An 11,478-nucleotide genomic window follows, 5' to 3' on the forward strand; every position below is an offset into this window, starting at 1 on the left:
TGTGTAAAAACTAATATATAAAGTAAGATGGATTACGTGCTCATAATTTGCCAGTAATTCTTTGCCACAAGAAAATCGTGTTGCGAGTTAAATCGTACGTCACGATCCAGTTACTTGACCCTGCAGGTCTAGCATGACGTTGCTTTCTCGGCCTCTGGCAAGGAAGAGGTCATCACGATTTTGAAGGTTTTCAATTGCTGCAGCAGGTGCAAAGGTAAAAAAAAAACGACATCTTTTTGTTCATATCTTTTTATTTCGCGTTTCTAAATAAATTTATAATTTTTATCATTGATCAAAATATGGACGATTTAAAATTGAACGTTCAAAGTCTCAACAGCCTTAAGACACGAAAGTCTTCAACATTAATTGTCTTGCACTAGCGCTTAACTCGGGGGAAAAGCGTTAATTTGTACATTTAGCCAGCTTGAATGAGATATAAAGTACGCTTTATGAAAATGAAAATAAATCGCAAAATAAATTATCAACGATAAAGGTCCGCATAATAAAATAGAATTACACACATTTCGCGTGTACATATATAATATATATATTATATTTTCATGATATATCGGTACGTGTACATCCACCTTCAAATACAATGCATAAACATCTATTATTGTAGTATTTCTTTTATAGTCATACATGTAGGTAATACGTTTAAAGTTTAAAATGCGATATGGAGAAAATGTAAATGCGGATCATCTGTACCTATACGTATCATCAAGGTACGCTTTTAGATCAATTTGCCGCCGTTTTAGACACATATACATATTAATTATCAATCTCTGTTCATTATTATACAATAATGTCGCATCCTCTTGATTATTATATTCGTAATCGATTGGAAGAAATCTCGGTCGTTTACACCAATTTTAATTATCCTATTGATTATTCGCAATCATCCTCGACAAAATGACTAATAATGGGTTAAGGAAAAACTGACGATCTGATTGGCGAAAGTGGCCGGAAAGATATCTCCAATCAGAGGGCAGTAATTCCCACAATTTATCGCGTATCTTTTCATGCACTAATGTGTCTTCAATTTTTTTCTTGTCCTGTCCAGGAGGATTGTGAAGTCCCGAAAACACGAGAATTGAGTCTGACTCGGTTTAACTCGAAGAAGTCATATTTTTGTAATAAATATCGTTAGAATTCTTTATAATTTTCAATGACAACGGGAATTAATCTTTCTAGAGCTTTTGCAGTTTAATTTTTGAAAATCCAGAAGGGCCGCCGAAGGAAGTGCCGCGATGCGCGAGAATCCAAACTAATTATATTCGAAACGGTTCGTTAATATAAACGTTATTAATTCCCACGTGTAACTTTTTATAATACCTTATATTGTTATCAAATTAAAAGCTTTAAGTTTTAATGCAGAAAGTGTAAATGGGAAATTGCCGTGAAGGATTGTCGTCACGAAATAAATGCAATTTTCAACTTTGTTGCATTTACATATATTTTACGTAGGCGTCAGAACTTACTCGAAAAGATTAGATGCAGAAATTTTAGAGAGGACAATTATATCATATTCCGCTGAAGCTTTGTAATTTTATTGAGCACTATTTAGAACTTATTTCGCTAGCAGCGAGACAAAACGGGGAAATAATAGTTACAATTTGTCCTTTCTATTTCTCGCGCGTTTTATCCGGAAGCTCCGATGAGCTGCAGCCGAAGGAATCGATCGATTAGTGTGATTCAAGGTCCTTCGAATGCAGTGTGCATTATTCGCCATAATGTGCATCTCTGGCTCCAATTCGACGACCTTCGTTGATGAAGAAGAAACGGCGTGAAACCCAGGGGTGAGGGGGATTTAGGGAGAGAGAAACATTGAGGGGAAATATAAAAGAATAAAATACATTTAAGACACAAATAAATATAATAAATATCGGGTTTAAAACAACATTGCATTTGACAACTTGCAAGATATTTTGTGCACACATGCGCGCGATGTTTTTCAATAAGGATCAATCGCACTGAAGTTAAATTATTGCAAATTAATTTATACTTTTCGCATTACCTACATTTTTTTTTTTTAAATCAGAGCTACGAGCTAGAAAGAGACGGGGGGAGGGAATCGTTAAGCATCTCGATTAGACGGCGCGGTTGATCCTGAGCATCGAGATTCGCGCGTAGAGGTAGTCATGAAAAATTGTGTTGAAAGAGACTGGACCTATGGGCTCTGTCGTAGAGGAATGTAAATCGCTTCCGAGCGACAACATTTTTGCAAGCATTTTTGCCAGTCGTGATACCGCAAGCTTAATGAATCCACTCGTGTCTCTTTCTACTGAAAAAAACACGAAAAAAAAAAAAAGAAATCTAAGAAATGCCCGAAAAACAAAAGGGATGTTAAAGCGTATCATCGAGGCCTTCGTTTTGTTCAGAAGAATGCGAAATCGCAAGACTCGAAGACGTTGGAATCGTTCCCACGGGACAGATACATCGAGTGGGTTAAATTACAACGGAAGGAACGTTCGAGTGTGCTCGAGGGGGGCATTACTATCGGGTGATAGTCGTCCTCCAGAGGGAACTGGAAGGCCAGCAAAAAGAGGATAGCGAAAAGAGAAAGAAGGGGGGAAAAAAATATAATGGGGAAACAATACGCGTGACTATAGGGAGATTCGAGGGCAGGAGGAGGAGGCGGTGGGGTGAGGGATGGGGGGAGGGGGTAGGATATTTAGCCCCACTTCTGAAAGAGACCCATCCGTTGACACTGGCAATTAGAACCCCAGAGATTGCAGCGGCAGCTAGAGCTGTAGCAGCAGTCCTTCCGCCGGTGGTAACAATCGCCGCCGCGCCTTATGCAGGCCCGCCTAAACAAGTTTATCGACGAGGTACGTCTACTCGAGATTAGGGAAATCAAGAGAAGGTGTTTTCACAACATTGAGACACCAAGGGAGGGAGGCTTAAAGATCGCGATGTCGCGACTCCGGTGCGTCTCGCGGCACAAAACATGCATGTTATATTACGTGTCGACACGCGGATCACGCGAACGCTAGAAAAATATAATTTCCCCTCCGAAAGTCGCGAAAATAAAAAAAGATCCTCTTTCGCAAAAACTTTGGGTCTTTCAATCTTTCTAATTCTCAGATTTCGTCAAAATTTAGAATAAAAATAACGACATAAAGTTCGTATACGTCTATGTGCCCCTTGTAATTGTATGTGTGTATGTGTGTGTGTGTGTGTACGCTCGTGCGCATGTACGTATATGTATATGTAGATATATATTAATCATAAATTTATAACAATAATGTAAGAAAGGAAACAATCTTTACGATGCTCGTAAAACACATACAATTTCCACAACGGTTAGATAGAAAGAACAGAATTACGGGAAAGGGAACAGGGTATCCAGCGATCGAGGGAAGAGATCTTATTGAGGTGGATTGAAGGGAGGAAAATGAAACCAGGGAATTGACAAGTAAGATAATCTACTCACTTTTGTGCCACTCGCAACAGATTTTCCAAAGCGTTGTCTGAAGGATATTCCGAGAGGTCGTCACCTTGAAGGTAGTCTACATCTTCTGTAAACGTAAAATGAATAGTTCGTTTTAATCTTCAATACATTTCAGTCCGATCGGTTGCATTATAAATTAGAAGAAGTAGAATTAACTTTTTAACATGTGTGCGTACAGTCGTGGTTTATGATCTGATGCATGCGATAAAAAAAAGGCACAGATAATTGGAACATAAAGAATAAAGGACAATTTAATTTATTGAATAAGAAAAACAACATATGCATACAAAGCGTTTGTTATTCAACGTATCGGATTACTTCTTAATCCCTGTTCCCTATTTCGTTCATTTTGTTTGGAACGTAAATTTACCAAAGGACAAGTATTCTTCGCTAACGAAAAACGAGATTTGTATGATCATGTACGAGCATAAGTTCAAGGACGCTTGAGATCCACGATTTGAGAAGAGTATATCTTATCCCAGGGAAAAAGGGAAAAGCAAAAATAGAAGAGTGGTCCATATACATTTTATAAGACGATGCCAACGAAAACTCTATCTTGGTACTTTTCATCTTTGACTTGATATGCGACTGCTAGAACAAACGCATTTGTCTTTTTTAGAGAAAACAAATTTTATTCAACGGGAGATTTATTAGTTAGAAATATATAAGACAAAGCTACTTGTGCAAAACTTGTAGAAAGATTGAATCGAAATAAGCAGCAAGCATTAAATAGAAGCTATTTTATATGCGGCAAAAAGATACACTTCAATTTATTTATCAATTTAGAAAACATTTTACTTAGCAAAAGCAGATATGTCGAAAATTATCGAAAAAAGTATGACTTTCCATATCTTTTATACGTAATTTACACACTTTTAATGAAACTCATGAAATTTCATTAAACTAATTGTAAAACGTATATATTACAAAGAAATAAAGAAAAAATTATATTAAAACTTTTTATCATTCCATTTACGCATCTTTGTTTTTGCCACAGTGCAGATTTGTGTAGAAGAAAATTATGATTCATTAAGATTATTACCGCAAATCTTATTATGCGTTTCTAAAACTCTTACACAAGAAAATCCTTCCAGCGGTATAAAGGTAAAAGGGCACATTATATTGAAACAAATACAACAAAATATGGTTCCTTTCCTTTCTAAGGATATATATTATCTTTGCTGTTTGCAAACTGAAATATTATTTATATTATTTATATTGTTACAAATTCTGTTATTAAAAGTTAAATAAATAATAAAAATAAAGAAAATAAAACCAAATTACATATATATGAAAAAATTATTACAACACGTTATTATAACAAATTAAAAAAATAAACTTATTCTTCTTCAAATATATATTTTTAATAAGCATTTATTCTTGTTCCTTTATGAATATAAATTTGTTTTTGCAGCATTTATGCGTCTCGCAATTTTTACTTCTATAATAATATTTTTAGAAATATAATATGAGTATTTTAAATATTATTAATCTTTATATATGTATTGTAAAATTGTTTAAAAATGCAATGTAATGATTAAATTACGGCTGTAGTAGGTCGCATAATTTTCATGCGACAAAAAAAAAGAAAAAAAACAAAAATTAAACGTTTAGTTACAAATTTATTAGGTATATATAGTATTGTAATAATAATCTTAAGAGGGTGTCTATCAAATCATGTCTACAAAAGTGAATTAATGATTTGTCCCTTAATGATTGTTTCCTATTCTTTTATTTTCTCTTTTCACTTTCATTGACTGCGGCAATCCCCAGGGTTAAGATATTAATCTAAAATAATTTGCCTTATTCGATTTTTCTCTACCTTTTTCTCGACATTATTTTATTTCCATTATCTTTGTATAAATACTCTAGGGATGCCGACATTTTAATATTCTTACAATGTATTATACTAGGAAAACATGAAATTATTCATGCTCGACAAGAAAATTATCTTTTTAACGAGAGAAAAAGAGAGAGAGAGTGAGAGAGCAAGCGAGCTATGAATATGTAACTGTGACGTAATAGTGAGACTAATTTTATTTTTAATATTAAGTTTTTTTTCTAACTCAAATGTCTTCTTCGCAAATAAAAAACAATTTTTACATAATATTATTATTTAAAATCAACCTACTTTAAAAAATCTTAATCTTTTTTAATCTTAATCTTAATGTTTGTTAACATTTAAAGCCCACCGCAAGAATTTTTGAAAATTTCAAATCTATGGAATTATAGATTATATTGAAGAACAATAATATAATATAATATAAATAATATATTTTTTTTAATCTTGCAATTAATTTAGAATAGAATTATATATGTATATTGTGTGTGGGTATGTGTGTGTGTGTGAAGTTGTATTATCACAGCATGTGTTTGTGTGATAAATGTGTGTTTATAATAAAATTTTTTATACAACATTTCATATATAAAATTTCATTATAATTCGTATTATACCAACATATCTTAAAAACAATTTATATTATTTTTCTATATTATTTTCCATGCTAAGAAATTTGTCTTCCTTAAATTATTTCTTACTAGTCATTACTATTTATACTATTTCTCACTATCAGAGGGCAATTAAAATTATACTGGGTTCATAAGATGATAAAATATAATTGTGACAGTAAGATAAATAATAGAATACATTGCATTTTATTGTTCGCTTAAAAAAGATATATCGTATTTACGCTGCAAAACGCGATAATCCAGTCATTATATATAGACTATTACGGCATTCACGTACATGAGGTATGTAAAGAGATATTAAAATAATATCATAATATTTGATTTGCGCACAAAATTGACAAATTAAACATAAAAAACTATTTATTACAAAATATTAATAAAAATATAACAAATGAAAAGCTGACGTAACAATTAAAGGAACAAAATTATAACTCTTCATGATTACGAGATATCTAGAAATCGATGAATCATTTCAATGTCTTCAAAGGAAGCCCCGATAATCAATCAAACATGGGCGTAATTAAATTTCTGAAACCAATGTCTCATAGGAAACTGATTACGGTTTTATTAGCGCTGGCAGTTATTGCACAATCATCAAGATTTTATCCATGTTCCAAATGATCCATTGTACTGTGATTACAATTATTATAAAAATGTCATAAGAATAGTTCTTGCTTTAGTTAAGGGAACAAAAACTCGATTATACTCATGTAGAAACATATTGTAGCGTTCCATAATCGTTTTAAATCATAAAGCACTATACTAAGCACTATTACTTAAACCAACTTTTTAAAAATAAGAGAATAAATTTATACATATATGTCTAAACTTGCGTTTATGCATATATGTCTAAATTTTACATACAAATCTGGTATTCTTTTTAAAATTCAACTTATACTTAAAATAAATTTTTTAATGGTATTAATATTGATATAAAATAATTCTAATATCACACTGAAAATGAAATCCCTGTTTGATTCCAAATTTTAACATTATTACCATATCAATGCATTAATTCACTATATTTTTGAATGATAATTAAAGGGGAATATAATATTGAAATACAAATATTTTAATTCCATAATTATAATTAATTCCATATGTGTTGTTTTTATAAAAGCGATTTAAATGGAAACTGCTTTAACATTCGTCGTAATTCATCGTATGAGTCTGATCAAGCGTAGATTTGTTTCACTTGCACTGTTTACGATTCGGCTTGATACAATACGAAGCTAGCCAATTCTCGAGTCAATTCTTTATAAAAATATCTCTATTTGTTTCAGTCTTGCCTTAAAATATAAAAAATATGAATAAAATTTATGACTTTTAATAATTTTATAAATTATACTTGAAAAATATTTTCAGTTGTGTTTATAAAAATAAAATTAATCTATGCGTATAAAACAAATCGTATTCCAGCAATGCGCGACATCTAATTTATAATGTTAACTTGTAATAAACGCCATAATAAAGTTAACTTGTAATAAACGCGAGACACTTAGTAAATTGCACAATTGTGAAGAAAGCCAAGATTATGCCTCGGTATATTTTAAGTTTCAACAAGTTTCGTTATATTGTAACGCTGATAAGGAAAGTGTGCTATTACAATTTGCAAGTTTTAATACTTGTAAAGTTTCTTCGGTTAATTTCAAAACTTTAAATATTTATTTAAAGTTTCGAAATTAATCGACGAGATTAAAATACCAATTTAAAAAATTGTGCAAAATATTGAAACAATTTTCAAGAATTATTTGTGTTTTCAAGAACTATCGACTATCTCTTTATTCAGCATAATAGGATATAATTCATTTTTATTTCGAACAAGAGAATCCAAACAAGATAAATTCTATATCAACCTCAATTCAACGAGTGGTTTTTCAGTGATGTCAGTTCTAGCAGAGCAGATATTTATTTTAATATAACTTTCCGCACGTGATACATTTTAATTAGGAAAACTTTATCCGGTTGCACATAAGGCGTACATTATTCATGTTAGAATTTTAGCGTTAAAATTTATATTTAAAAATAACTAACATGTAAATATATTTAAATATTTATTATTTTATATATAAAACACATAATTAAACTGTAATTTTTTATGTTAATAAAATTATGTTACTTATATTATATAAACAAATTATGTAAAAAATATATAATAAAATATAAATAACCGTTTATATTTTTTAAAAGATAAAGCGTGTTATAAAAATTTATTTAATCTCTATATTTCTTTACGATAGTTATATGACATTATTTTTAGACGCATACAGTAAATAACGAATTTAAAAAAATAATATTTAAAAAAACAAAAGGAAACTTTTTACTAAAAACATTTTTTATATAACAAAAATAGTTAACATCACGCTTAGCCTCGGGCTAAGAAAAGGTTGCAAAAAGTATCCAAAAATCACAACTCTTTTATAATTATAAAGCTATTTTATCAGAAACTTTTCAAAATGTCAACTGGCGATTAAAATCAGTAAATAAAAAATTAATTTAGTTAAAAAAATCCGACATTTCACAATAATAATACTACCTCTTTCTACTCTCTATACGCAAGGGTATTCAGTGTAAATGTCAATTCCATTTTTCTAAATGGAATTAATTAATTCCGTTACTCGTAAAAAAGATTTACAAATTATTACTCTAATCTTATATACCGCCTCTTTTATATCTCCTCTATTATAATAATATTTACTTCATACATCAAATAAATAAAAAATTTGTTATTTGCACTTTACTATTCATAAATATATAATTAGTCGCGTACGCGGAAATTAAATAATTGGAATTTACATGTTAGCAAAAAACACACACACACACACATACACACACAATGATCCGGGCAAACGCAATGTCCAAAGTCATCGTAAAGGCACTTTAAATTTTTACAATGTTCCTCCGTACATTCTCCAAATGTCATCTAATCTTGTACATTATATTTGTAACAACTTGCGGTTCATCATTAACGCGCAAAAAAAAGGATCAGTCTGACTCACCACCATCGTCGACGGGACTGGCGAAACTTCTATCGGCCAGGACGACCAACAGAAGAGACAACCATATCAACCAAGCCTTCATGCCTCGATCTGCGCCCGTTCGGCTCACAGTTTGCGCTCACGAAAATCCGGTGAAAGAAATGAAACGCAAAGTCTGTGCCGTAGCTCCCGCTCGTCCTTCGCTCAGGAAGGAATCTCACCTTCAGTTCACCACCGAGTACTGGGGTGCGAGTGAGGATTCCACCGTGAGCGTGGCGCTTATATAGACGCGGGAGGCGTGGCGATGCGCCCCCACGAGGATATGTAGAAGCGGAGCTTTTGGATCGGACGCAAAGTTCTCCACCACGCGCGCTCTAATGCAAGAACATCCCCTTCAAATAGACATAGGAATAAAATCGTTTTCGATTTGCTTGCTCGTACTCTTGACAAACTCCCTGAGTAGGAGCAACTGGTAGCGAAGCAACTAGTAGACCCCAGACTTCGTCTTCTTCTTCTTCTTCTTTCTCTCTTTTGGTATCCTTGGATTCGTTTCTGATGTCGGAATCTTTGTTAGAGAAGTCATCATAAAACACACTACACGTTTTAGCACAAAAGTACACTTTGTATATACAAATGTATAACTTAAATACTAATACAAATGTATAATTTACATACCAAGATAGAAGAAAAGGAACGGTAGGTATCCATTAGATTATTAAAAATTATTCTATTTTATAATTTATACCTGTTACATTCTATTTCTAATGATAAACACTTGAGTTATAATAAATGAAATCATATGTTCAATCTTTTTTCTCTTTTTTGCTATGAGAAATGCGAAAAGAAAATATCCGCCATTTTAATTCATTTATATTTATATTTTTATTCTATTTCATATTTCTATATCTTCTTCTCTACGTAATGTAATGTTTGTTAAAAAATTAAGAACTATGTTACTCTTATCGATAAACTAATAACTAGCATAACTATTTAGCAGTATATTGTAACATATTAACAGAAAATATGTAATAACATTTGTCTTCTGTAAACGATTCTGATAAAAAAATTAAATAATAATTTATCTTTTACAATAAACTTTTTTGTTATAACATGATTTGCTAATATTGTTGAAGCTTAAAAAAAAAACATAAACCTTGTGTCTATTTACAAACTGTAGGGAGGACTACTTCGAATTCTAGTGGTAAAAGTTCAGAAATAAATCAACAGACGTAACTTCCCGTACAAAAGGACAATTAGTTCAATCTGCCCGTCCTTGACGTGCAATTTCGCACAAATCACTGTAATTTGCCCGTTCATTAGATTTATTACTGAATACGAATTTAATAAAAATTTGTTTACTAGACGCAGTTGTTCTTGCTTGTTTGCTTGAGTTTTCGACAGAGATAATTGTAAAAATAAATGAGCATTCACAACTCAGATTAAATATATCTATTTAAAGAAAATTATACAAAGTATAAAAAAAAACAATCGTGCATCGTAGTTGCCTTTTGTTTTATTCAATAGAGATATTTAAAAAAACGTAAAAACATTTTTCGCAGTTTAGCAAGGAACTTTGCATTTTTTGAAATAAATTCTGAAGTTAAAGTTTTACTATATAAATATCACTACATAAATTAAATAAAAAACAAATTTGTGTTAGCTATTTGCTTTTTTCTGAAACTTGATTGAGAAAAACTTTTGGATTTTTAATAACTTATAATTTAGCTATTAATAATTTTCATATTGATATCGCAGAAAAAAAAACTAGAATAACTACATACATATGTACATTACGAAGTTGCATCGTAGTCTAGTGTACTTTTTTATATATAATTTCATTCCAACCCTTAGATGTAAAGTGAACTGGATGATTTTTCTCGTTAGTGGGATTCAAAAGCGTCGTCATGGCCATCGCGTTATATATTAGGTATTGTTCAGTTGGAATGCGCAATTTACTTTATTTATGCAAAGCAGTTTTGAATAAGCGTCAACTGCAGCTGTAACGGAGAAGAAACGATACGACAAATTCGAAAACTACGACACGCGACAATCTCGCAAAAGCCTGAACAAAACTCTATACTCCACGTAACGTACGGTAGTTGAAAGCACAATAAACGACATCGAAATTCAAGCTAGTATACTTAAAATAGTTTTATTGCAAAGAAAAGGAACAACTTGATAATGTAAAGATAGTAAAATAGAAACATAAAAGTTAATAGAATAATTAATGAATACTTAGTAATCAAAATGAAATAAGGGGCCTCTAAATATTTGTTTGTGTAGTAAATTATATATAAATTATATATATAAGAAACTATTATACGTATTACAGTTTTTATCTAAAAATTATCAAAAATCACTAATTTTATTAATTATATAATATAATGACCTATATCATTCATGTTCATTTTTACGCGTTTATTTTATTGTAAATAAATATGTAAACTATATATATATATCTCAACGTTTATTTCAAATTTGTATTGTCTTTTATAAAAATTGAACTCATACTTCTATGTTTCTAATTTTCATTTTTTTATTTCTTCTTATTTTATATCTTTACGTTTTCTTGCAAAG

The 11,478-nt window shown here is 30.9% G+C and overlaps 1 protein-coding gene across 2 annotated transcripts; it reads right to left on the reverse strand.

Moving 5' to 3' along the window:
* Positions 1 to 237: 237 nt before the first annotated feature.
* Positions 238 to 9,172, reverse strand: LOC105835423. 2 transcript variants are annotated; one of them, XM_012678701.3, is made up of 3 exons: positions 8,923 to 9,172; positions 3,437 to 3,521; positions 238 to 2,810 (listed from the first exon to the last, which is right to left on the reverse strand). In XM_012678701.3, exons 1-3 carry the CDS (start codon positions 9,002 to 9,004, stop codon positions 2,675 to 2,677), a joined length of 303 nt encoding a protein of 100 aa, XP_012534155.1. In that variant the 5' UTR covers positions 9,005 to 9,172; the 3' UTR covers positions 238 to 2,674. The 2 variants fall into 2 exon arrangements, with proteins under 2 accessions (XP_012534155.1, XP_012534154.1); XM_012678700.3 differs by having other exon boundaries at positions 238 to 2,837.
* Positions 9,173 to 11,478: the final 2,306 nt, after the last annotated feature.

This window comes from Monomorium pharaonis, chromosome 4 (genome assembly GCF_013373865.1).
Source record: "Monomorium pharaonis isolate MP-MQ-018 chromosome 4, ASM1337386v2, whole genome shotgun sequence".
NCBI lineage: Eukaryota > Metazoa > Arthropoda > Insecta > Hymenoptera > Formicidae > Monomorium > Monomorium pharaonis.

Coding starts and splice junctions, on each gene's coding strand:
- LOC105835423 (XM_012678700.3), bottom strand. CDS start 9,004: ATGAAGGCTTGGTTGATATGGTTGTCTCTTCTGTTGGTCGTCCTGGCC. Junction 3,522..8,922: donor CAGTCCCGTCGACGATGGTG/GTGAGTCAGACT, acceptor TTACGTTTACAG/AAGATGTAGACTACCTTCAA. Junction 2,838..3,436: donor CTGTTGCGAGTGGCACAAAA/GTGAGTAGATTA, acceptor AATCTCGAGTAG/ACGTACCTCGTCGATAAACT.